The sequence below is a fragment of the Saccopteryx bilineata genome, chromosome 1 (genome assembly GCF_036850765.1).
Source record: "Saccopteryx bilineata isolate mSacBil1 chromosome 1, mSacBil1_pri_phased_curated, whole genome shotgun sequence".
NCBI classification, from domain to species: Eukaryota; Metazoa; Chordata; class Mammalia; order Chiroptera; family Emballonuridae; genus Saccopteryx; species Saccopteryx bilineata.
Window position 1 is genome coordinate 226,840,988 of NC_089490.1, and position 27,586 is coordinate 226,868,573.

Below are 27,586 nucleotides of genomic sequence, written 5' to 3' on the forward strand. Positions count from 1 at the left end.
CACCAAGGGCACACACTCAAACCAGTTGAGCCATTGGCTGTGAGAGGGGAAAGAGAAGCAGATGGTTGCTTCTCATGTGTGCCCTGACCAAGGATCAAACCCAGGACTTCTGCATGCTGGGCTGATGCTCTATCCACTGAGCAAGCTGGCCAGGGCTCATAAATGTGATTTTTAAGTTTTATAAACTTATAGTGAAAATCAAAATTTCTTTATCTCCTTAGTGCAGAAATAGAAGAATCTTCCTTTTCTGATACATTGTTTTTAAAAATTATGACTCTTTTTTGTGAGGGTTTCCTTATCAAACAATTTTTGGAGAGGACAAATAAGAGAAAGAAATTAGACTAAATATAGAACATAGTACATCTTAGTTTTCATTAAAGAATAAAATTTTTCAACCTCCCTTTTCAAAAAAGGAAACTTACTATTTCTTTCATCAGTGTAATTTCCTTTATGAGATTGCCTAAATATTTCTCTCTGGACAGAAAGTTGACTTTACAGTAAGTATTATCAGATAATCTTTAACACAGAGACAACCAAGGGTGGCCATATAACACTCAAATATTAATCTTTAATCTTCTCTTTTGATCTTTTGGTATTTTTCTTAATTTTTCTGTTTTGTGGGTTCAACCTTTTGGTAGCAAAGTAGTATTTTTATGCTCTGACTTAAGTTCTAGCTCTTTGATCTTTGTAGGATAATATATATTATATATATATATATATATATTTTTTTTTTTTTTGTATTTTTCTGAAGCTGGAAACGGGAGAGACAGTCAGACAGACTCCTGCATGCGCCCGAACGGGATCCACCCGGCACGCCCACCAGGGGGCGATGCTCTGCCCCTCCGGGGTGTCCCTCTGTTGCGACCAGAGCCACTCCAGCGCCTGGGGCGGAGGCCAAGGAGCCATCCCCAGCGCCCGGGCCAGCTTTGCTCCAATGGAGCCTCGGCTGCGCGAGGGGAAGAGAGAGACACAGAGGAAGAAGAGGGGGAGGGGTGGAGAAGCAGATGGGCGCTTCTCCTGTGTGCCCTGGCCGGGAATCGAATCCGGGACTTCTGCACGCCAGGCCGACGCTCTACCACTGAGCAAACCGGCCAGGGCAATATATTTATTCTCTGATAAATCATAGCATATTAGCTAGTGTATATCATGCAGAAATATGTTTATAAGGCTAAAGTGATTGGCAAAGTTCTACAAGTCTTATGGACTTTTCTCTTTTCCCAAAGAGTAATGAGCCTCATGAGACAATGCCAATTGCTGCCTTTGGACAAAAACAGCGGCCTTCTCGATTTCTTATGACTCCTCCACGGTCACATTACCCTCCTCTTCTCCCATCACCGATTACGGTAACATTTTAAAAATGTCATCTGTAATTTAAATGATTATTATCAATGTGAACTATGTTTTTATGAAATACACAGTATTACTGCAACATCAAGATATGCCCACATTATTTTGAATTGTCAGATTTTAAATAAAATAAGTAAATAATTGCTTCAACTCTGGAAATATTTTTTGTAGGATTTTTAGTATAGTATTAATTATAATGGAATTTACTCTTTATCTGAATATAAGATACTTCCTTTTGAACAGTCAGTAGTTAAATGACTTCTTTTTATTCCCATAGGATAGTGATCCTTTATTAGGACCATCACCTTGGAGAAGTAAGATTTCAGGCTCTGACACTGAAACATTAGGTGGTTTTCCAGTAGAATTCCTTATTCAAGTGGTAAGAGTTTTCCTAAATATCTTGACTGTTTAAAAACTCAATGTCTTTTGTGTTATTGAAGTTAAAAGTAGTTCTAGGACCAACTATTAAAAAAATTTTTTATCATTGTATTGGTTTAAGAACTTAATTACATGCCCTGGTTGGTTGGCTCAGTGGTAGAGTGTCAGACCGGCCTGTGGATGCCCGGGTTCAATTCTGTCACAGCACACAGGAGAAGCAACCATCTTCTTCTCTACCCCTCCCCTCCCTCTTTCTCTCTCTCTCTCCCCCTCCTGCAGCTATGACTCAGTTGGTTCAAGCAAGCTGGCCTGGGGTGCTGAGGATGGCTGGGTGGCCTCTGCCTCAGGCACTAAAAAATGGTTCCTTGCTGAGCAATGGAGCATGGCCCCAGATGGGCAGAGCATCACCCCCTAGTGGGCGTGCAGGGTGGATCCCAGTCAGGGTGCATGTGGGAATCTATCTCTCTGCCTCCCCTCCACTCCCTAAAATAAAAAAATTTTTTAAAGCTTAAAAAAGTTATAACAGCCAAAAAAGGCTTAGAGGTCTTTTTATTTTTGTATTTTTATGAAGTTAGAAGAGGGAAGGCAGTCAGACAGACTCCTGCTTGCGCCTGAATTACTGCTAAGCCAACTGGCCAGGGCCAAGGTCTTTTTTGTTGAACTTTTCTTGGGTTTGGTTCTTATTATTTTGCTGTTAGGACTCTCACATTCTAGTTCAGGGGTAGTCAACCTTTTTATACCTACCGCCCACTTTTGTATCTCTGTTAGTAGTAACATTTTCTAACCGTTCACTGGTTCCACTGTAATGGTAATTTATAAAGTAGGGAAGTAACTTTACTTTATAAAATTTATAAAGGAGACTTATAGCAAGTTAAAGCATATAATAATAATTACTTACGAAGTACTTTATGTTGGATTTTTGCTAAGTTTGGCAAAATAAATCTTTTTTTTTTGTATTTTTCTGAAGTTGGAAACAGGGAGGCAGTCAGACAGACTCCCGCATGCGCCCGACCAGGATCCACCCGGCATGCCCACCAGGGGGCGATGCTCTGCCCATCTGGGGCGTTGCTCTGCTGCAACCAGAGCCATTCTAGCGCCTGAGGCAGAGGCCATGGAGCCATCCTCAGCACCCGGGCCAACTTTGCTCCAATGGAGCCTCGGCTGCGGGAGGGGAAGAGAGAGAGAGAGAGGAAGGAGAGGGGGAGGGGTGGATAAGCAGATGGGCACTTCTCCTGTGTGCCCTGGCCAGGAATCGAACCCGGGACTCCCGCACGGCAAGCCAACGCTCTACCACTGAGCCAACCGGCCAGGGCACAAAATAAATCTTTATAAAACAACTTACTATAGTTAAATCCTTTTATTTATACTTTGGTTGCTCTGCTACCGCCCACCATGAAAGCTGGAATGCCCACTTGTGTGCGGTAGGGACCAGGTTGACTACCACTGTTCTAGTCTATGCTCTGAAACTCTGAATGGTTAGATTTTAATAAGTTGTACAGTTCAATGCTTTTATTAGTAATCTCAATTCATCTTGCCATTATCAGTCAACTCAACAATTATGATGTATTGGCTAGTAGGGGGAACTTTCTTGCTGAGACTAGAAATAGCTATTCATTAAGAGATCTAAGCCTAAATTGAAACAAATGTAGAATTATTATATAGAACAGTTTTCCTAAATAGCCTAATAATGTAATGAGTTAATTTGTTTTCATAGGTTAAATAATTTAGTTTGAATCATAGTTTAATGATGTTTGATATGTTTCTTTCTGAAAAGAAAAACTACGTTGGCTTGGCATAGTCTTTATAAATAAAATTTGTACATATGTACAGTGTGTCTGTAAAGTCATGGTGCACTTTTGGTCACAGGAAAGCAACAAAAGACGATAGATGTGTGAAATCTGCACCAAATAAAAGGAAAACTCTCCCAGTTTCATACCTATTCAGTGCAGTTCGATGTGGGCTCACACACAGATATTTTAGGGCTCCTTAGGTAGCTATCCCTTATAGCCTCTACAGACTCGTCACTGACTGATGGCCTACCAGAACAGGGTTTCTCCACCAGTTTTCTTCAACTGCTTATTCCACCGACTAATGTTATTCCTATGTGGTGGCGCTTCATTATAAACGCGCTGATATTCATGTTGCACTTTGGTCACGGATTCTAATTTAGCGAGCCACAGAGCACACTGAACTTTTCTCTGTACCGTCTACATCTCGACTGGCATGGCCGTGGGCTGCTCCACTGTATACACAGTGTTACGTCATCATCTGCGCATGCGCACATGCTGCCACATAATCCTACAGAAACTGGGAGGGTTTACCTTTTATTTGGTACAGATTTCACATTTCTGTCGTCTTTTGTTGCTTTCCTTTGACCGGTCAAAAGTGCACCATGGCTTTACGGACACACTGTATATTATGTTATATAGTATAATCATTAAAATATTCAGTGTTACCTTTTACAATTGATGTAATTTCAAGGAAAAGTCTTGTCATTTGTGTACAATAGCATTTGTATTTATTTTAAAGAAGAGAAAGAGAGAGAGAGAGAGAGAGAGAGAGAGAAGGGAGTGAGGAGCAGGAAGCATCAACTCCCATATGTGCTCAGACCAGGCAAGCCCAGGGTTTTGAACTGCCGACCTCAGTGTTCCTGGGTTGACGCTTTATCCACTGCGCCACCACAGGTCAAGCCAAGTGTATAGCATTTTGTATTCCTCCATCATATGTTGTTAAATTTCCTTGCAGTATAGAATTTTATTATGCCTTTTGGCTTCCAAATGTAGTTTTATTTATTTATTTATTTTTATAGAGACAGAGTCTGAGAAAGGGAACAGATAGGAAAGGAGAGAGATAAGAAGCTTCAATTCTTCGTTGTGGCACGTTAGTCGTTCATTGATTTCTTTCTCATACTTGGGGATTCCAGCAGAGCAAGCAACCCTGCACTCGAGCTGGTGAGCCTGCGCTCGAGCTGGATGAGCCCATGCTCAAGCTGGAGGAGCCCACACTCAAGCTGGTGACCTTGGGTTTTCCAACCTGGGTCCTCTACGTCCCAATTCGATACTCTATCCACTGCGCCACCACCTGGTTAGACCAGATAAATATTTTTATATGGAAGGTTTAAATTATGAAGAGAACCAAAGCTTAATGCTTTTCACAAATAAGACACTTGTTGAGAGAAGACGACTTGACTAGGGGTATTGAACACACAATGCAATCAATGTACAGATGATATATTACAAAATTATACACCTGAAACCTATATCATTTTATTAACCGATGTCACCCCAATAAACCCAATTAAAAAAAAACCAAATAGGACGCTTGCTCACTTGTTTATTAAAGGCATGCTGTCTTTAAATAGTAAAACTGAAAACAAAGCTATGCGTCATATTTGGAGAGAGATCCACCAGCAGAGGGAGCAAAGCACTACCGCACTGCTTCTGAAGTGTTGATACTTGATTGATGTTTAGGATGTTTGATTTGGGTGCTTAATTTTTTAACTTCAAAATTTGTGTGTAGGCCCTGGCCAGTTTGCTCAGTGGTAGAGCATCGGCCTGGTGTGCAGGAGTCCCGGGTTCTATTCCCGGCCAGGGCACACAGGAGAAGCGCCCATCTGCTTCTCCACCCCTCCCCCTCTCCTTCCTCTCTGTCTCTCTCTTCCCCTCCCACAGCCAAGGCTCCATTGGAGCAAAGTTGGCCCCGGGCGCTGAGGATGGCTCCGTGGCCTCTGCCTCAGGCGCTAGAATGGTTCTGGTTGCAACAGAGCGACGCCCCCTGGTGGGCGTGCTGGGTAGATCCCAGTCGGGCACATACGGGAGTCTGTCTGACCCGTTTCCAACTTCAGAAAAATACAAAAAAAAAAAAAAAAAAAAAATTTGTGTGTAAAGCCTAGTTAAAACACTACTGCCATTTATTATTTTAAGCTATCTAAGAGGCAAAAATAAAAGTTCTTTTATGTGTTTGTCTTTTTATATGTAAGGTTTTATGAAACTCAGGTTTGTTCTCTTAATATTAAGCTTTGAAGTATATGGATTTTTTTTTCATTTCTGATACCTTTTATGATGAAATAAACATTAAATTTTTTGCAAGTGTCATAATTCATAGTTTAAAATTAATTTTCTTTTTGAGGGAACTTTTTTATACCTGGGGTTAGGGATTTAGAGGAATCTGAAAAGATTGATCCACTTTATTATAGAGAACTCAGGTTTGAAAAGAATTATAAGGAAACAAAAGCTTTTTTTATCAAAAACAAATAAGCAACACAAAATTAAACAAAAAAGGGGAGAGAGATTGTTGCTTTTATCCCATCTTTTACTGCTTCCAACAAAAAATAATCACACCAATTTCCATAAAAACTCAGCAACTTAGAAGAGACCAGTCCAGAGCTCTGGATCTGCTGAACAGTAAATAAAAGTCTGTGTGAACAGGCGTGTAACATATTTTACCAACCAACTTAGGCCAGTTTTTTAGAATTTTTTACATCAAAACTTTAAAGTATGTAAAAGCATACAGAATTGTCTAATGTGCCTCTGTGTACCCATCATTTGGCTATAACAGTTATCAACAGCTCCTGGTTAAAGTCAATAAAAATAATATAAAAACAACAAAACATTCCCAGCCAGTTCTTTTTCATCTTTAGTCCTACCTACTTTCTCCCTTTTGTGTTATTTGGAAGCAAATACCAGACATGATGTCATCTATCTAACTATTTTAAGATGTATCTCTAAGAGATACGGCTCTTTAAAAAAAAATGTATTGATTTTAGAGAAAGGAAGGGAGAAAGAGAGACAGAAACATTGATCTATTTCTGTAAGTGCCTGACCAGGGATCAAACTGGCAACCTCTGCACATTGGGATGATGCTCTAACCAACTGAGCTATCCAGCCAAGGCGGGCTCTTTTTTTTTTAAGAAACATAACTAATTCCATTGTTACTTCTACAAAGTTAACAAAAATATCTTAACAGTATCAGGTATCTAGTTGGCATTTACATTTTTCAATTGTCTCTTAAATATTGGATGCTGTTTCCCCATACAACCTATTTTTCGAAGAAACTAGATTATTCGTCCAGACTCTCCCACAGTCTGATTTCTAAAATAAAGATCTTGTTCTACATTTATACACTAAAATCTACTGCTAAAATATCTTAGTGAAAAATTGGAAATTTAGCTTGACCTGTGGTGGCGCAGTGGATAAAGCATCGACCTGGAAATACTGAGGTCGCCGGTTCGAAACCCTGGGCTTGCCTGGTCAAGGCACATATGGGAGTTGATGCTTCTAGCTCCTCCCCCCTTCTCTCTCTCTCTCTCTCTCTCTCTCTCTCTCTCTCTCTGTCTCTACCTCTCCTCTCTAAAATGAATAAATAAATAAAAAAAATTTAAAAAAAAAACAAAAAAAAAAAAGAAAAATTGGAAATTTGATGTCTAACTGACATAGAATAATGCCCTCTATTTACTTCAAAACATCTCTTCTTTCTCCATAGACCAGATTATCAAAAATTCTCATGATTAAAAAGGAACATATCAAGAAATTAAGGGAAATGAACACAGATGCAGAAAAATTGGTAAGGATGTTTTTCTTTTTCTTTGCTCGTCTGATTTTAAAATGTTGGCGACTTTTATATCTAAGGATTTTAAAATATTTTATGGAAGAAAACCTTGAGATAAATGTTCTTTTTAAATAATCTGCTATCGCCACCTCTTGTTACATTAAACACATGGTTAGTGAATTAGCAATACAATACAGTTCATTACCCCAGACTTCATTCTGCCATTGACTGTACAGTTAAATCAGATTAATGGATATTTTAGGTTCTTTGACAGTTGGTGTGAGTATAGAATCCCTAGCGTTGGTGCCTTTAACTAAGAAAGTCATATTAACAGAGGTTATTAAAAGTGATTCAGAATAAATAAATCAAGAAATATATCGCCCTGGCCAGATAGCTCAGTTGGTTAGAGCATCCCAAAACATGGAGGTTGATCCCTGATCGGAACATATACAGGAACAGGTGTTCCTGTCTCTCTCCTGCTCTCTCCCTTTCTCTCTCTCAAATCAATAAAATAAACCAAAATAAGAAAAAAAAATGTCTTTAAGTTGGCATCTTCATGTTATCTTTACAGAATTTATATCTTTCTTATTGTCCTGAGTTCAAAAATATTAGTCAATTTTATTCATAAGAGAGAATTATCAAGTTTTTTTAAATGTAGAAAATATTCATTAATAAAGTTTTTGAACTATATTGAAGGGTTGGGGAATCTGGTGAACCTTTGATGTTCTGGGTTAGAATCCCAAAAGGTTCTAACCCAGCTTCAAATTGTCTAATTCTGAAATTGAATTAAGATGATTTTGAAACTCTAGGGCTTTAAGTAACCTACCAGAAGTAAATGTAAGTCCTCTTAGAGCAATATAACATCATATTAGACCTCAAATTATTTCCACAATATTTAATATACAGTGTCTAACACTCAATTTTAAATCCCAGACATAATAGGAGACAAGGTAACCCTAACAAAAAACAAAAGAAAGTATTGACAATGGACAGATTCTAGATAATGGATTTTTTAAAAAATTTTATTTATTGATTTTAGAGACAGAGCCTAACCAGGCATTTATACACAGTGGATAGAGCATCGGACTGGGACACAGAGGACACAGGTTCAAAACCCTTATGTCGCTGGCTTGAGCATAGAGCATGGGATCATGGACATGACCCTGTGGTTGCTGGCTTGAGCCCAAAGGTCACTGGCTTGAAGCCCAAGGTCGCTGGCTTGAGCTGGAGCTTCCTAGTCAAGGCACATATGAGAAAGCAATCAATGAACAACTAAGGTGCCATAACAAAGAATTGATGCTTCTCATCTCTCTCCCTTCCTGGCTGTCTGTCCCTGTCTCTCTGTCTGTCTGTCTCTCTCGCAAAAAAAAAAGGAAAAAAACTCCTCTTGCTTGAAATTTTTTTAAATGCAGTGCTAAATTAACTGTTAATGAAAGAATAAGTTATGAGTGAGACTAAGAAAATATTTTAAATGGAATGATATTGAAAATTATATTCATCAAAACATTGGGATGTAGGCCCTGGCCGCTTGGCTCAGTGGTAGAGCGTCGGCCTGGTGTGCAGAAGTCCGGGTTCGATTCCGGCCAGGGCACACAGGAGAAGCGCCCATCTGCTTCTCCACCCGTCCCCCTCTCCTTCCTCTCTGTCTCTCTCTTCCCCTCCCGCAGCAAGGCTCCATTGGAGCAAAGATGGCCCGGGCGCTGGGGATGGCTCCTTGGCCTCCGCCCCAGGCGCTGGAGTGGCTCTGGTCGCAACAGAGGGACACCCCGGAGGGGCAGAGCATCGCCCCCTGGTGGGCAGAGCCATCGCCCCCTGGTGGGCGTGCCAGGTGGATCCCGTTCGGGCGCATGCAAGAGTCTGTCTGTCTCTCCCCGTTTCCAGCTTCAGAAAAATACAAAAAAAATAAAAAAAAATTGGGATGTAGCCATGCCTGTTTTAGAATAAAAGAACATGTTTGAATTGAAGAAAGACTGAAAAATCAGTAAGTTAAGCATCCATTTCAAGAAGTTAGAGTAAGAACAAATTAATCCAAAGAGAAAAATAATAAAATAAAAAACAAATCTTAAGTAGAAATGACCAATAAAGTCAAAGGTTGGTTCATATGGCATTTACAAAGAAAATAGAATATATTTTGGTCTGGTCAAGTCTCCTTGAATTTTGGAAAGTTTAATTGTTTATCTCATACTTCATCCAACAAAAGCAAACTAAAGCCAAAGCACATAGTCAAAATATGAAATTAGATGTTCAGACTTTCTGTTTGTAAAATGAAGGGGAAAATTATATTAAAATACTTTAGTCCCTTTTATGGTACAAGGAAAAATTTCTCAATTATACACCTGAGATTTTTTTGTGTGTGTGACAGAGGCAGAGAGACAGAGAGAGGTACAGATAGGGATAGACAGACAGGAAGGGAGAGAGATGAGAAGCATCAATTCTTCGTTGCGGCTCCTTAGTCTCATGTGTTCATTGATTGCTTTCTCATATGTGCCTTGACCAGGGGGCTGCAGCAAGAACAAGTGACCCCTTGTTCAAGCCAGCAACCTTGGGCTCAAGCCAGTAACCATGGGGTCATCTCTATGATCCCATGCTCAAGTGGCAACCTTGGGGTTTCGAACCTGGGTTCTCTGTGTCCCAGTCCAACGCTCTATCCATTGCACCATTGCCTGGTAGGCCACTTGAGAAGTTTTTTATCAAGTTCATTCAGAGTTAAAGTTTGAGCTACCATTTCTTGGTCAAATTATGTAGCATATTAAAATCAATGAAAGTCAAAAATTTTTAATTTCAATATGCCTTTTCTATTTTGCATTATTCAAATATTTTAAAAATACCCATATAAATCATTCACATAGAAATTAACTCTGCATGTAGAGCTTATTAAAATAAATTTGAATTGCCTCAGTAATATATGAAAGTAGATATTGAACTAATAGTCTCAGTCTTTAATAATCGCTTTTCCACTTTGAAAATGTGTCTTTTCATAATGGACATTAATAATTTAAGATTAGGAAATGGAATTTATCCCTGAGAGTTCTATCTTACCCCTCTCCCCCCCTTTTTTTTTCTTTCTTTTTTTTTTTTTGGAAAGAGGGAGAACAGAAGCATCATCAACTCGTATTTGCAGCACTTTAATTTTTCATTGATTGCTTCTCATAAGTGTCTTGATGGGGGGACAAGGGGTTCTAGCCAAGCCAGTGACCCCATGCTCAAGCCAGCGACCCTGCACTTAAGCTGGTGAGCTTGTGCTCAAGCCGATGAACCTGCACTGAAGCTGGCGACCTCAGGGTTTCAAACCTGGGTCCTCTGTGTCCCAGGCTGACGCTCTACTCACTTCACCATCACCTGTTCACACGACAATTTTAGTAACCTTTAGTTTGTGTTGGATAATTCAGATCCAGATCCAGATCTCTTACTAGATAATTGAAATTGCACTGCTTAAGAAAACCCACCTGACCAGGCGGTGGCGCAGTGGATAGAGCATTGGACTGGGATCCCGAGGACCCAGGTTCGAGACCCCAAGGTTGCAGCTTGAGTGCGGGCTCATCTGGTTTGAGCAAAAACTCACCAGCTTGGAGCCAAGGTCGCTGGCTCGAGCAAGGGGTTACTTGGTCTGCTGAAGGCCCGCAGTCAAGGCACATATGAGAAAGCAATCAGCCTGGCCTGTAGTGGCGCAGTGGATAAACCTTCAGCCTGGAATGCCAAGGTTGCTGGTTTGAAACCCTGGGCTGCCCTGGTCAAGGCACATACAACAAGCAAGCAATGAACAACTAACTAATAAGTTGATTCTTCCCATTCCATGCTCCCCTTTCTCTCCTGTCTCTGTAAAATCAATAAATAAAGTATTTAAAAAAATAAAAGAAAGCAATCAAGGCCCTGGCCGGTTGGCTCAGTGGTAGAGCATCGGCCTGGCGTGCGGAAGTCCCGGGTTCGATTCCTGGCCAGGGCACACAGGAGAAGCGCCCATCTGCTTCTCCACCCCTCCCCTTCTCCTTCCTCTCTCTCTCTCTCTCTCTTCCCCTCCCGCAGCTGAGGCTCCATTGGAGCAAAGCTGGTCCGGGCACTGGGGATGGCTCCTTGGCCTCTGCCCCAGGCGCTAGAGTGGCTCTGGTCGCGACAGAGTGACGCCCCCTGGTGGGCAGAGCGTCGCCCCTCGTGGGCGTGCCGGGTGGATCCCAGTCCGGCGCATGCGGGAGTCTGTCTGACTGTCTCTCCCTGTTTCCAGCTTCAGAAAATTACAAAAAAACAAAAAGGAAAGGGGAAAAAAAAAAAAGCAATCAATGAACAACTAAGGTGTCGCAATACACAATGAAAAACTAATGATTGATGCTTCTCATCTCTCTGTTCCTGTCTGTCTAAAAAAGAAAAGAAAACCCTTATCAAAATCTGATTGTTTTCTTCTCAGAAATCATATTCTATGCCCATTGGCATTGAATTTAAGCGGAGATACGCAACAATTGTTCTGGAGCTTGAACAGCTGAACAAGGACCTGAACAAAGTTTTACATAAAGTTCAACAGTACTGCTATGAGGTAGGTAATTTGCATGAATTTTCTTTGCAGGGCTCTGCTCTCTACACTTTTATTTGAAGCTTAATACTGTTACCTTCACATTTTAGAAAATCCAAACTAAGCCAGTATCTTCATAAAATCCTTTATCAGAGCCATATTTTAAACATTTTCATTCCTTACAGCATCAGTGTCAAAGAGTTCTTTATATCCAGTGAACTATCAGTTCTGTTGATTCTGTTTGTTTGAATTACAGCTGATATAGCTCTCCAAAATATTTTAGAAAAATAATTACTCTTAATTCCACTACCCCAAAGACTATATTTTGGTTTATTTCCTCTTAGTTTTACACACACACACACACACACACACACACACACACACATACTTTTCTTCACTAGGTTATGATTATGCTGTGTATAAAATTTTTTTTCCTCCTTTAAATTTAACATTAATACTGTGGATTGTTAAACTTCAAACACAGATCATAGGGATATTTGTGAATTATTATCATGCACATAATGGCGATTCAACACCTAAACAGTTTCATCTAAAATTTTAATTAAATGGTTGAGATGAGTTGAGAATGCTTCTGCATTTGCATTCTTAGAGGTTTTATGTTTCCAATAAGCCACCTTTATTTGTGATATGGGATTCTTAAACAGTTAGCTCTTTAGGATACTAGCCTCATAGAAAAGTCCCAGATATCTGTCATAAGTGATGTTATCAATCCACTAGAATTGAACTGAAAGAAATGAAGTGTGGTTACCTACAACTGAACTCTGAGTATATTTTAGTCATTCTTCTAGCCATCAATTATCATTTATTTTTATTTTCCTGGTAGTTATCCTTTACCTACATAGTGATATGTGTTGTCTTAGCAAATAGATTTCTCCCTCTGGACTAGCAGCTCCCATGAGAGGTGCAAGCCAAGCACATCAGGAGGACACATGACAGAGCTGACAATACATGCAGAAGTGGGTTGCTCATCAATCCTTTTGTATAATTTTATTATGTACACAAGACCATTTACTATAGGCTCATTTCCTAATGAAGTAAAATTATTTAATTTTCACAAAACTCTTGTGGAGGTAAAATATTGATTTTTAAAATAAGAATACATCGGCCCTGGCCGGATGGCTCAGTGGTAGAACGTCAGCCTGGCATGCAGGAGTCCTGGGTTTGATTCCCAGCCAGGGCACACGGGAGAAGCACCCATCTGCTTCTCCACCCCTCCCCCTCTCCTTCCTCTCTCTCTCTCTCTCTCTCTCTCTCTCTCTTCCCCTCCTGCAGCCAAGGTTCCATTGGAGCAAAGTTGGCCCCGGTACTGAGGATGGCTCCATGGCCTCTGCCTCAGGCGCTAGAATGGCCCTGGTTGCAACAGAGCAACGCCCCGGATGGGCAGAGCATTGCCCCCTGGTGGGCATGCCAGGTGGATCCTGGTTGGGCACATGCGGGAGTGTCTGGCTATCTCCCCGTTTCCAACTTCAGAAAAATACAAAAAATAATAAGAAGAAGAATACATCAGAGAGAATATTACAACTAAGAAATTCTACTCCTTATATATACCTAACATATATGTGTACAGATATTTACCAAAAGATATACGCTAGGATATTCATAGCATCACTGTTCATGATAGCCAAAATTAGAAATCACCCAGATACCCCTCAATATTAGAATAAATCAAAGTGTTGTAAAACTTTACAATGAAATATTCCTCAACAATGAGAATAAATGAACTCAACTACATCCAACACCATGGATGAACTCACAAATATAATGTTGAACAGATAAAGTCAGGCACAACAGAATATAATTAATGCATGGTTCCATTTATGTAAACCTCAGAAACCAGGAAACACTAATCTGTGATGCTAGCAGACAGGATGGTGGTTACCCTTAGAGTATTACCCTGGAGGGTGGCATTAGGAGGGCCTCTGAGGTGTAGTAATGTTCTGTTTCTTAATCTAGATGCTGACTTCTCAGGCATGTTTGATTTGTGAACATTCATTAACCCATACACTTTATGATTTGTGAACTTTTATGTATTGATATATACGTCATTAAAATTTTTTTAGAAAGTATTAGGGACAAAGGTACTCATTGCAGCATTACTAGTAACTGCAAAATATTAGATAAAATCTAAAGGCCCATAAACATGGGTTGGCTAAATAACATGTGGTGCATCCACACAATGGAGTACTGTGCTGCTATGAGAATGAACCAGGAAGCTCTCTATTTACTGATATGGAGTGTTCCTCAATATATTAAGTGAAAAAAGTGAAGTACATCAAAGTATATACAGAATGTTACCTTTAGGGTAAGCAGAAATAAAATACACATGCATCTGCTTGGTTTTTCAAAAACACAGGAAGGATAAACCAGAAACTAATCTGGGAATGGGGTAGGGATGGGGAAGTGAGGAGGAGTGCCTTTTCTCTAAGTATTTGTTTCCCCCAACAAATACAGGTAAACTCTAAAATGCAATACAAACAAATGAGCCTAACTGTGTTTCAAAGGACTAGCATAAACACAATGAAAGGGGTTAAAACAAATCCAAATGACCTTAACATAGTATTTTGACTATATAGCCCTAATGTAAAGATAAATTGAACTTTAAACAAATATTGAACTCTAGTTAGTAGGGTTTTTCTCACAGTGGTGAAAGATGAGCAATTCTGAAACTCTGTGGATTCTAGGATTGAGCATATGTCATCCTGATAACACTGAACACATCTAGCACCCACGTCTCAGTTTCTAAACACTGTTCTCCAATAAAAGGAAGCAGGGCTCCTTGAAAAACACACCGATTCCAGACCTAGGGCAGAGAAAGTAGAAGATGAGCCTGACCATCTTATTGTGCCCCAAAATTATGGGGACATAGCCAAAAGAACCAGCTTGACAGGGCTCCCATGGTCAAATCTGGGACAATTTGAGCATCACCATAAATAATTATATCAATAGTAAGAGATTATAATGCATTGAATAAAATAAGATCCATGAGTCCACTAATATAATTAATTAACTAACTTATAAGGAAAAGTTCTTAGAAAGAATAAGAAAAGCACGATTTGTCAAACTTCACAGAAATAACTGGGAAAGGCAAAAATCATTAATAGATGCAAAAACTAGTGGGTAAAAGTTTGATGAGGAGCAGAATCTTTACATAGCCTCAAAATGCCTCTTCACAAATACTTATGAATTACTAAGGGGGGAGACATTTACTGTGGGGAATCTGGCAGACATTTAAGTACCTCAATCAAGTGATCAAAGACAACATCACAGTAATGGGACAAAGCAACATCAGGTGCTCCTGATTGTGGTGCACTGAGGAGAGTTCAGCATCCCTGTTGTGGTATCCCTGCCCAAACTACGTAACCTCAGTAGAATTATGAGGAAACAGACAAGCCTGCACTGAGGGATATTATACAAAATAATTGGCTGCTACTCTTCAAAAATATCAAGGTCGTGAAAGATTACAGAACTGTTCCAGAGTAAAGGAGTCTAAAGAGACGTGACAACCAAATGTATTCAGAGAGAAAAAGAACTACATGTAGGACATCATTGAGTCTGCTAAGGAAATTTGAATATAAATTGTTAGAAAGTGGTATTATATCAGTGTTAATTTCCTGAGTGTGATAATTTCACTATTCTTATGTAAGAGAATATCCTTGTCCTTAGGCAATACAAACAAGTGTTCAGGGATAAAGTATATGAGGGCCCTACCACCATTGTCTGGCAGTGGGCACTAGAGAGCAAAAATAAAGTATAAGAGAAAAGTCTATATATACAAACAGAGCAAATGTTAAGTCAGATGGAGTAAGCCATAAACAGTTAGTGAATCTGGGTAAAAAGTCTTAACTTTTTGTTCTGCCTTCTTTAAAATACTGTTATAGGAGAAAAAAAACTTCTAAGGTAAGAATGCACATCATTTCTGTTATAAATACTGGTTTTGCACAAATCCAAATATGAAAAGAAGACATAAATACTCTTATGCTTCAACTGTCATGCTCAGCTTGCTCCAGACCAGGGACTCCAGCCTGCAGACCAGCCGACAGATATGAGACGAAGGTGTGAGGAAGAAGCCCAGGAAATCGTTCGGCATGCAAACTCCTCAACAGGACAGCCCTGTGTGGAAAATAAAAATCTGACAGACTTGATCTCCAGGCTAACAGCTATTTTATTACAAATTAAGGTAAATTTCAGAGAAAATCTTTTCTAAATTTTGACACCTAAACGGACTATGCTAATATGTTGCTAAAAAGTATAGTGTATAGATTTTATCAGATATTTTCTTGTCTATATTTGAACTATAATTCACTTAAATTTTGAAAATATTTTTCTTTAGTGTCTAGCGGAAGGAGGAGACCTGAATTCCTTTGAATTTAAATCACTTACAGATTCATTGAATGATATAAAGAGTACAATAGATGCTTCTAATATCAGGTAATTCTTTAGATGTAACCTAATCGAGTATATTAAATTCATAGTGATTTCCAATCCAAGCCTTACTTATGCATATTTGTGAAGTATTTATATTCTTTAAATAAATTGTAAAAGAGCTTTTTGGTTATATCCAATGTATTGATACAATAGAATAGGAGCTTCACATAGAGTTCTTATATAAAGGACTCAGAAGACATAGAGCATTTAGGTTTTGGTTTGGTGTGGAGGTTCAGCTTAGAAGTGAAATTCCTCAGTCCAATAGGCTCATCCTCTTTCCAGCATTCCTTGCTTCTTTAAGCATACTCTTAGATTACTTCTGATGGAGAATTAGGGCTAATATGAAAGGGAGATTTATTTATTCCCTGGGGTCCTTATCTTACCTATTTCCTAACATTCAGCTCTTCCTTTTTTAAAAAAAAGTGTTTTTAATTTTGTGAAATAAAGCAGTTAACCATGTTTCTTTTTTCTTTAGTTGCTTTCAGAATAATGTAGAAATCCATGTTGCACATATTCAGAGTGGCCTGAGCCAGATGGGAAACTTACATGCCTTTGCAGCAAATAACACCAACAGAGACTGATTAGAAGATTTAGTTATTCCAGCTGCATAGGACATTGTTTTTGAGAAGTTCTTTTCCTTTATATAGGCTTCCAACACCAAATAACCTAACTGCTGGAAAACAACGGAAATGTAAATCTCCAAATAAGGCATTTTAATATACTGTACTGCTTCTTAAACCAGCATCGCTGACATTGTTATATTTATTTTTCTTGTATTATTCAGCTACAGTAGCATTGCTTGTGTTACATATGTTTATTAGAAGTAGTTTTTAAACTGAAAGTGTCTGAACATAATTTCGTGAAGGAATACATTGACCATTTTTTTATGCGCATAAAGGCAATCCTGCACACTCAGACAACTGCAGTGGAGAAGTTGGAAGAAGCCCAGTCTTTTTGTGCACGTGCGTGGCAATGTGGAAATCCTATCTAGAAAATTACAAATCCAGTTCATTTAGTTGATCACCATCTCCGTCCTCAAAAGAATGTCATGAACTGTGGAAAGTCCTAGTGTGAAGGAAGGCACTGGAATATCAGTGAGAAGTATGGACCGTACAAGTATATATAATATATACTTGCAATGTGACATGGTTCCGTAGATCATTTTATAATAATAAATATTTTAATTTATCATAACTTATAAAAGAAACCTTTGTTGTTAGTCTGTTGAAAGAAAATGAAGTAGCAGGAAAAACACAGTTGTAAAATGCTAAATTTCAGCAAGTGGATTTGTCATGTCTTTTCCCATCAATTCAGGGCAAAAAGTGCTATTGTTATGAGATTTATTGAAAAAGAAAAGACTGATAACACACTATTTTCATATTTTTTGTTTATTTGCACAACTTTTGAACCAGATTACTGGTTAAAATCCAACAGTATACCATTTGTAAAGTAAAAAGATTTTATAAGGAAAACATGTAATAACCAATGCTGTGAAAAACAGAAAAAAGGTTGTATTTGGTTGTGGTTTTAGTTTTGTTCTGTTTTTTTGTTTGTGTTTTCTTTTAAGGAAAATCCTGCCTAAAATGTTAATCTTGTACAAAGTGTGTATTTGGAATTCTCTTTGTTTTAATATAGAATATTATAAAGTCAAAATATAAATTTTTTTCAGATTTGGAGTTTAAGATATAGCTGTAGAAGTGGCTCTAATTCTTTTAGATGTCTCATAAAATGAGACTTTTTGTATGTTAATGTATAATAAAACTGAGACAAGATTATTTTTCATTTGAAATTTTTGTATAGTTTAAAAATGCTTCCAGATTCTGTGCCACTGCAGAACTTTAGTGCAGAGTTTATATTTAGCTCAACTGTTATGTTAATTGAGAAAAGCATAAATCTTTTATTCTTAATATTTGTAATTCTAAATAAATTGATCTATGAAAATTAACACTGTCTACATTTCCATTTACTGTAAGTTGATAAGTATTCCTTCTATTTAAAAATTTTTAAGAATTTTAATTTATACTAAATTTTATTTGTAGGGGAAACAGTACAGATTAATTACCAACTCATTCTGAATTACAATACCATCCAATATTATTTTTAATTTTTTATTTATTTACTTTTTTAGATTTTATTTATTCATTTTTATTAGAGAGGGGAGAGAGAGAGAGAGAGGGAGAGATAGAGAGAGAACAGGGGGAGGAGCAGGAAGCATCAACTCCCATATGTGCCTTGACCAGGCAAGCCCAGGGTTTTGAACCGGTGACCTCAGCATTCCAGGTCAACGCTTTATCCACTGCACCACCACAGGTCAGGCCCATCTAATATTATTTTAAGGAGGAGTTTTTTCCATCCTTGAGTAAATCACTGTGGAAAAACAAGCAAATAAGTTACTTGGCTACTGTGTCCTAGTGAAAGGTCAACTTTAATATATTCTACCTAGCATTAGGGAAGTATTTTTTACATTTTTTAAGATCTACTTGTCTCACCTGACCAGACAGTTGCACAGTGGATAGAGCGTTGGACTGGGATGCGGAGAACTCAGGTTCGAGACCCTGAGGTCTCCAGCTTGAGCGCAGGCTCATCTGGTTTGAGCAAAGCTCACCAGCTTGGACCCAAGGTCACTGGTTTGAGCAAGGGGTTACTCGGTCTGCTGAAGGCCCACGGTCAAGGCACATATGAGAAAGCAATCAATGAACAACTAAGGTGTTGCAACGAAAAACTGATGATTGATGCTTCTCATCTCTCTCCGTTCCTGTCTGTCCCTAAGTATCCCTCTCTCTCTCTCTCTCTCTCTCTGTGTCTCTGTAAAAAAAAAAAAAAAAAAAAAAGATGGTCACACTTAAATTATACCTCATTTTGCATATATTTAAGTACTGTCGATGTCCTTCAGTGCTGACATGTGTTGATCGCAGGAACTGTGCCTATGAATATATTTGAATTTTGTTTCTGTTTAGGGAAGAAGAAATCAATGTAATCCAAAATATTATATTGATTACTTTGGATTCAGTGTAATCCAAAGTATTACATTGATTACTTTGGATTCAATGTAATCCAAGTTAATGGCGCTGTACATTAATTTAAATGATGCTGCTACCACTTAGCACAGGCGTGGCCAACAGTTTTTGCCCCTGGGCTAGATTAGAAAGAAAACTTTTTTCACAGGCCGGACGAAATATTAAAATTAAAAAATGTGGGCCTGACCTGTGGTGGCGCAGTGGATAAAGCCTCGACCTGGAAATGCTGAGGTCACCGGTTTGAAACCCTGGGCTTGCCTAGTCAAGGTACATATGGGAGTTGATGCTTCCAGCTCCTCCCCCCTTCTCTCTGTCTCTCTCTCTCCTCTCTCTCCTCCCCCGCCTCCTCTCTAAAAATGAATAAAAAAATAAAAATAAAAAAATAAATAAAATTTAAAAATGTTAAATACAAAAATGATTTGTTTAAGTAAACAAAATTTTATGTAATTTGTTTATCAATAAATGTGAGTGAAAGAAATTTTAATATACAATATTATTTTAATTTAAAAAAATGTTTTTTTGTTTTTGTTTTTTTTACAGAGACAGATTGAGAGTCAGAGAGAGGGATAGATAGGGACAGACAGGAAAGGAAGAGATGAGAAGCATCAATCATTAGTTTTTCATTGTGACACCTTAGTTGTTCATTGATTGCTCTCTCATACGTGCCTTGACCGTGGGCCTTCAGCAGACTGAGTAACCCCTTGCTCAAGCCAGCGACCTTGGGTCCAAGATGGTGAGCCTTGCTCAAACCAGATGAGCCCGTGCTCAAACTGGCGACCTTGGGGTCTCGAACCTGGGTCCTCCACATCCTAGTCTGATGCTCTATCCACTGCACCACCGCCTGGTCAGGCATAAAAATATATTTTAATAAAAATATAATTACATACCGTATAAATATCCAAACTATTGCAATCAATCGAAACAATATTTAATTAGTAGAATGAGCTTGAAGGGGTTATATCACAAATAAAACAATTATTTCATTTTACAAACAGCCTGGACACGTTTTCAGTTATCAGCTGCAACTATTGTCTATGCTACAATGCCACTTGATTCAGCACACTTGACCACAAAAATAACAAATTGTTTGACCTTGGGTTCGCACTGGCAAACTCTACCTAAAAGAATGTGGGTTTCACATCGTTGATAAATGTCAAACAGTTCATATCGAGTAGAGACGAGTACAAAAGTTGTAAATCTTTATAATGGAATTTTTTAAAAAAATGAAGTATCACGAATCCATTTGACCAATTATTGGAAGTTAACCCTAGATTAGTCACATGCGGAATTCTTTTCTGTGTATCACTATCTTTTTAAATATCTTGATTTCCAATAATCAAAGATGCTTCTGCTTCTGAGTAGCTGAGATTTTAAAGTAGCAGAGAATATTAAAAATTTAATCGCAGGCTGCATAAACTCATTATGCGGGCTGGATGTTGGCCATGCCTGACTTAGCACCTTTTTGCAGCTCTAAAGAAAGCAATCAGAGCCAGACTGAGCAAACAAGCAAGCACATCACGTGTTAGGTAGATTTGGTTCTAGATTACTTTCAGTTCAAAAATCAGATTCACTTGCTACCATTGAGAAATCTACCTAAAGATTTGCCTCTTACAGACTTTCCCTTGAATTCAAGCACGTTCCCTCAGTACCACTACGACACTAAGCCCTGCTGCCAACATCACTAGCCTGGTACACTGAGGCCGTCTCCTAATTTGTCATCTCCCAGTATTCACTCAGCTCTCCTCAAATGCAGCCATCAGTAAGTGATGTTTTTGCAATGCAGAACTGCTCATGTTATTCCCATCTAAAGTCTCAGGGCTCTCAGGACAAATTCAGAACCCATATAAGACCTACAAAGCCATGCATGGCCTGGCCTCCCCTTCCCTACCAATTTCTCCCTCCTGCTCTTTACTCCACAGGGCCTTTGCACAGGCAGTGTCCCCTGCATGACCTCTCTTCTTCACCTTGGTACCTCATCACCATCCAACAGATCTTACCATCAGCATCACTTTCTTGGAAGCTTCTCTTGACTACAACACATCATCTCCGGGTCCTCATGTACCTTTCCTTCCAGCACATGTCCCATTTGCAACTTTATATTTCTTTTGTGTCTGTACTGCCTTCTTTGCTTAGTGAAGGGGAGGACTGTTTCTGGTTTTCTCATTTTAATTTTAGACCCGGGTAAAGCGTCTGTTCATAGGCACCAAATATTTGTGGAATGAACAAATAAGAGTTTAAAACAAGTTCTAAGCAGCATTAGTGCCACTGGAATAAAAGTATGGTCTCTCATGATGATTGCTTTGAAAGATGAGACAGTAGTCAGTTGATTAGGGGCTGCCTTCAAAGGCAGTCCCTATGATATTATCGTTAGGACTGAAAAGGCCAGGCCAGTATAGGAGGCATTATTTGGTGGTGCATAAACAGGGCCGAGTTAGTCTATAGGTTTGAGTCATGGCTGTCATTCATTAACTGTGCGGTTGTGAACCACTACTTAATATAATAGTCCCTACCCTATTTGGCAATTGTGTGGGCTAAACATATATTGCCAGTGACACATTTAGCAGTTTTAATGTCTTAAGTGTTTGAAAGACATGCAGACTACTGTTATTAGAAGATCCCACAATTTTTAAAAATTAAAAATGTAACAAAAAATTTTAAAGTGTTCCCTAGGGAAAGTAAAATAATATAAATGCAATAACACCATTAATAAGCTAATTACAAGATTTACTTTTAGGCCCTGGCCGGTTGGCTCAGTGGTAGAGCGTCAGCCTGGCGTGCAAGGGGTCCCGGGTTTGATTCCCAGCCAGGGCACACAGGAGAAGCGCCCATCTGCTTCTCCACCCCTCTTCCTCTCCTTCCTCTCTGTCTCTCTCTTCCCCTCCCACAGCAAGGCTCCATTGGAGCAAAGATGGCCCGGGCGCTGGGGATGGCTCCTTGGCCTCTGCCCCAGGCGCTAGAATGGCTCTGGTCGCAACAGAGCGACGCCCTGGAGGGGCAGAGCATCGCCCCCTGGTGGGCAGAGTGTAGCCCCCTGGTGGGCGTGCCGGGTGGATCACAGTCGAGCGCATGCGGGAGTCTGTCTGACTGTCTCTCCCCATTTCCAGCTTCGGAAAAATACACACACACACACACACAAAGATTTACTTTTAAATGTGATCCTTAGTGGACTGTAAGTTTAAAGTATTATGTGAGAGTGTATTTCATTTGGCCATGTCACAAGTCTAAATGCAAAAGAAGCTCTCTGTGAGACCTGGCTACTACTACCCACAATTGGCCCTGAGCACAATGTTTGGCACATAGCCAACAGTTAAAATATTTATCATCTCGTTGTGGTTTCAGATAGTTTTCAGGGTTCAGAAGTCAAGTCAGCTACTAAAGCCTGAACTGTGTCCTTGTTGCTTTTTCAAATTTTTCCTTGTTGATTTTAATAGTGGATTTGCTACTCTGGAAAGTGCAAGCCATTTGACCTAGCTATGGCTTCTTTTTAGGTTTCTCCAAAGCTAAGTTTACAAAGAAACCTCACCTCTGGTTACTTCATATACAATTTCCTTTGGCTCTCAGGAGTTTGAAAACCCTCAAAGTATCAAAACAATAATTTATCTCAGGCTAACTTAGAAACAGTAATTTTGTATACCTTATTAATGCATAAATTGGGAAAGAGTAATCTCCTGAAACCAAAAGATTGATGTGACTAAACTGAACAAGCCAAAGACAGGCTTTTAACCAAAGTAAGTTTCTCAGCACAGTGGCCTGCTGATATAAACTGGCTATAAACTACATTTGCAGAGACATTTTTCTTTTAGAAATGCTTCTCATGGCCACATAATGTATACTGAACAACTATGGAGCAAAATACCGTCTAAAGGACAGGATTTATTTAAATAGAATTACGATGAAACATTTGTGGGAAGCATTTAATAATCCACTAAAGTTGCACAGAAGTACAGTGACAAGTGCAAAGGGTAATGTTAGAGTGATTGAGATAATAGATACAAAATTGGGATTAGAGAAAGTTTCAGGCTTCTGAAAGAAGGGGGTCTCCAGTGTTTTGAAAGAGGTATTTGTTTGGTTGCAAAAGCTGAACAGAGTGACTTTGAGATGGGCATAATTTGTGGATGGGTGACCTTAAGAATTGCATAACTGGCCTGACCTGTGGTGGCGCAGTGGATAAAGAAAGCGCTGACCTAGAATGCTGAGGTCGCCGGTTCAAAACCCTGGGCTTGCCGGGTCAAGGCACATACAAGAAGCAACTACTACACGTTAATGCTTCCAACTCCTCTCCCCCCTTTCTCGCTCTCTAAAATCAATAAATAAAATCTTAAAAAAAAAAAAGAATTGCATAACTGCTCTGTGGGTGAAGATATCAGTTACATGGGAGGGACACTGAAGGTTTTTATAATTTGGTAGCAATTGGAGACTACTACAGATTTCTAAAGAGAGTACTTTTTTTTTTTACTTTTACATGTGTAGTTTTATCTTTTGAATATGTGACTTAAAGAAGTCAAGGAACTTTTTATTTTTTAACAGTTATTTTGATTTGGTCCTGAGAATATTTGAATCTTTATTATTCCTTTTGCATTAATTTGCTTTTTTCTAACCAACTTTTAGCTTTTTTCTTTTTAATTTTTTTTTAAATTTATTTATTTATTCATTTTAGAGAGGAGAGAGGGGGGAGAGAGAGAGAGAGAAAGAGAGAGAAGGGGGAGGAGCAGGAAGCATCAACTCCCATATGTGCCTTGACCAGGCAAGCCAGGGTTTTGAACCGGCAACCTCAGTGTTTCCAGGTTGACGCTTTATCCACTGCACCACCACAGGTCAGGCCAACTTTTAGCTTTTTAAAAAACTATTCATCGAGTTTATAAAACCAGTGATCCATTTGTTAAATTCGAAAGTATTTGACACTTCTTGTTTTAACAGTTAAAGAACCACATGCAAAAACTGTATTTTTAATTCAGTAGTCCAAATATTACTCCTCTTTTGCAATTTACCCATCTGATGTAAAGAGTAAAAAAAATTTTTTAAGTTGAGAATCTAGAAGCGCAGAGCTCTTGAAGTAATCTGGACCCAGAATTGTTGGAGCCACACTGAGTGTAAAGATGATAGACCAAATAAAAAGGTAGTGAATCTCGATGATAGGATGAGGACTGAAGGAGATAGATTAGAGTTTAAAGTTATAAATCTTGGAGGGAGCATGAGAAGACAGTAGCTGTCAAGCATAAGAGGAAACTAAGTCAAGCTGAGACATTCTTATGAAGAAGATAATGAGCTCCGAAAAACCAGTCCCCCCAAAAAAAGAACAGGACTGGCAAGAAGATGCTGAGATGGAGACTGAATTGAATGTGCAGATTTGGAGATATATCAGTGAAAATGAAGCCAGAACTCCTTGAGGGGGGGGGGGGGAGTGTGCTACAGAGAAAAAAAAATAAATGGGCCTGGGCAAAGGAGAAGAACCTCCACGGGTGACAGATGACTGTCAAAACCATTATCAGAATGAACATGGATGTGTCCTTAACATGGAAGCCTGAAAGGACAGTATTCCGATGTGTCTCCCTGGCTGTCAGTCACTGCTTCTCTGAGCTTATCCTGAATTATGGAATCCTCAGGAGTTACCAAAGGCAGAAAAGATGTGTTCCTCCCATGAGTCCTGTTGTGAACCAATGTCTTCAGGGGGAGAACAGGTTTCACAATTCTGACCTTGGGAGCTAGGGTCAGAGCTGCCCCCTCCAAGACTGCTGGGATCAGGCAGGTAGTTCACATCTACCTCAAGGGGCAGCTGGGGCTTCAAACATTTCACTTCAGTTCCTTGAGCAGGGTGGTGCAGGAAGAGCTCTGGCCTGGCTGAAGGTTGAAAAGACTTCCCACTCTGACGCCGGGACTTGGCACGCCTGTTCTGGAACCACACCTGGAAGAGGGGACAGAAGAACTGCTTTTGGTTGGAGTGTTTATGCAACTATTACCTTTACAGTTTATAAGAAGTTCCAGATTTAATATGACCAGCTCCCTGCTCCACAATGGGGTCCAGAAATAGAAGCACTTAGAATGTGAGGGAGGAAATGCTACTATGTTTAAAGATGATGTTAAAATTTAGAAAATCATTTTTAATAGGAACATATACTCCCTTGTCAAATTAACCAAGGAAGTATATTGCTCAGTGGACTTCACTTTTCTGCTATTTCCCAACAAACACTGAAGGTGTCTGGCTTAGAAAATCTTTGTACCAACTGTTGAAACTGACAGATGTATTCCCCAGGGATGCAGAAGAACAAGTCCACTCTCTCCTAGCGTTAAAATATGCACTCCTGCTGGCCCTGGCCGGTTGGCTCAGTGGTGGAGCGTCGGCCTGGCGTGCAGAAGTCCCGGATTCGATTCCGGCCAGGGCACACAGGAGAAGCGCCCATCTGCTTCTCCACCCCTCCCCCTCTCCTTCCTCTCTGTCTCTCTCTTCCCCTCCCGCAGCAAGGCTCCATTGGAGCAAGGATGGCCCGGGCGCTGGGGATGGCTCTTTGGCCTCTGCCCCAGGCGCTAGAGTGGCTCTGGTTGCTGCAGAGCGACGCCCCGGATGGGCAGAGCGTCGCCCCCTGGTGGGCGTGCCGGGTGGATCCCGGTCGGGCACACGCGGAAGTCTGTCTGACTGTCTCTCCCCGTTTCCAGCTTCAGAAAAATACAAAAAAAAAAAAAAAGAAAAAAAAAAGCACTCTTGCTTAAAACTGCACTTGGACTCACACCAAGGTACTACAGACTCCTTGGATTCTGATCTCAAGCAGTAAATGCACCATACACTAGATTTTTCCAATTGTGACAAGCTCATTTGCTTTCAGCTTTACCCCAAGATGCTACATACTTTGCAGACTCAGTATATGCTAAGAAAGTGGCCTCTGGGCCCAGGGGTAACTTGGTGAGTCAGCCCTGCCCTCTCTCTCAGCTACCATTCTCCTACCAGAGGGAGAACCCAGCTGTGCCTCATCTGTCTCTTTTTCCAGGGGGAAAAAAAGTGTGAAAATACCCTTTCACCTTCCAGCTGAGGATTTACTTTCTGACCATTTCAATGGACCAGCCAGCCTCCTCGGAGGGCCCTCATTATACTTAATAGAGAGGTCATTGAGTGCACGCCCAAGTTATTTCATTTAAGTCTCACAAAATCTCTGTGCAGTAGGTACTGATATTGATCCTATCGTACAGTAGGACACTGAGGCTCAAGGGAAGTCACTTTCCGAAAAATCAGGTACGTGGGCACCGGGGTGCTGCCCTGGGAATCCTGGCAGCTAACAACCCCAGGTCCTCCACCCAGGGCGCGCAGGCAATGGCGCCGCTCACCTGAATCCTGGACTCGGGGAGCAGAGTGAGCGTGGCCAGGCGCTCGCGCAGGTGGATGTCGGGGTACATGGTCCGGCGGAAGACCAGCTCCAGCAGCTGCAGCTGCTCCGGGCTGAACGAGGTGCGCTTGCGGCGCTGTGACGCCGACGGGGCGGCCGCGCCTTTAGGGAGAGCAGGTGGGCCCAAGCCGGCGGGGGTCAGCTTCGTGGGTCCAGGATCCCTTCCCAGGAAGCCGGCGAAGGCGGCCGGGGCACCGCGATCCGGGCCGAGGCCTGAGGGGTTCGCGGGGAGCAGGGCGGTGGCGGGGCTCGGAGGCGGCAGAAGGGTCCCACCAGCGTGCGTGGGCCCGTACGCGGGAAACGCGGGGCTGTCCCCGAACTGGAACTGGTGGGACCCTGCTGTGGCCATCACTGCCCAACCCCTGAGTGCCACCGGGTGGGGCACGGACTACAGTTATACGGGTCCCAGGGCCAAGGGAGGGAGCTCAGGGTGGCGGGCGATCAAAGGGGTGGACGCTGGGAGGCCCGTGGCTCTCCGGGGTGTGAGCCCGCCCCCGGCCCGCCAGACACCGGTGGGGAATAATCACTTCCGCTGACTGTGGGATGCAGGAGGGAGGCGTGAACTTGGGCCTGGGAGCCCCTCCTGGCTTCTCCCACGTTCATCCACCCCGCCAGCCCCTCCACTGCAATCAACATCCCCAGGGAAGGTTTGCTCTGGGAGGGGCTGCCAGTGGGGCCCAACTGCTTTGGCCAGTGTGGGCAGAAGAACGTCCCCCATCCCCAGGGGTCAGGTCACCCATTCACTGGCTGGCCCTGGGTCGGCGTATCTCTTGTTCCCCTTGTCGCTTGTCGGTGAGCCTTGCCCGCTGTTCTGCCTGTCATCATCAAAGGTATTTATTTACCTCCCCTCCCCCCACCCGGCTATGTGCTAGACCCTGTACCAGGTTGGTCAAACAGCCCAGCCCCTGACCTCCGCAAGCCTCCCTAACACATCCTGAATCAGAAGGAGGGGATGCAGATAAAGGGATCTCAAAGAG

At 40.8% G+C, this 27,586-nt stretch overlaps 2 protein-coding genes across 5 annotated transcripts in view; one reads left to right on the forward strand and one right to left on the reverse strand.

Moving 5' to 3' along the window:
• LIN9 (lin-9 DREAM MuvB core complex component) overlaps positions 1-18,164 on the forward strand; it is a 56,813-nt gene extending 38,649 nt beyond the window's left edge. For 3 of the 4 annotated variants that reach the window (XM_066237292.1, XM_066237301.1, XM_066237312.1), the window contains 7 exons: positions 1,224-1,343; positions 1,625-1,726; positions 7,207-7,287; positions 11,672-11,797; positions 15,792-15,971; positions 16,125-16,222; positions 16,695-18,164. In XM_066237292.1, coding sequence (XP_066093389.1) covers positions 1,224-1,343; positions 1,625-1,726; positions 7,207-7,287; positions 11,672-11,797; positions 15,792-15,971; positions 16,125-16,222; positions 16,695-16,800 — 813 coding nt within the window. In that variant the 3' untranslated portion in view covers positions 16,801-18,164. The remainder of the gene's footprint in view (positions 1-1,223; positions 1,344-1,624; positions 1,727-7,206; positions 7,288-11,671; positions 11,798-15,791; positions 15,972-16,124; positions 16,223-16,694) is intronic. The other variant, XM_066237321.1, reaches the window with a different exon arrangement.
• Positions 18,165-24,835: 6,671 nt separating this feature from the next.
• MIXL1 (Mix paired-like homeobox) lies at positions 24,836-26,958 on the reverse strand. The gene is made up of 2 exons (XM_066252725.1): positions 26,551-26,958; positions 24,836-25,138 (listed from the first exon to the last, which is right to left on the reverse strand). The coding sequence occupies exons 1-2, from the start codon at positions 26,956-26,958 to the stop codon at positions 24,836-24,838; spliced, it is 711 nt and encodes a 236-aa protein (XP_066108822.1).
• Positions 26,959-27,586: the final 628 nt, after the last annotated feature.

Bases quoted from the DNA above. Each gene is read 5' to 3' on its own strand.
- MIXL1 (XM_066252725.1), bottom strand. From the start codon at position 26,958: ATGGCCACAGCAGGGTCCCACCAGTTCCAGTTCGGGGACAGCCCCGCG. The intron at 25,139-26,550 runs GTGAGCGGCGCC...CCCCTCTTCCAG, and splicing joins TCCCCGAGTCCAGGATTCAG to GTGTGGTTCCAGAACAGGCG.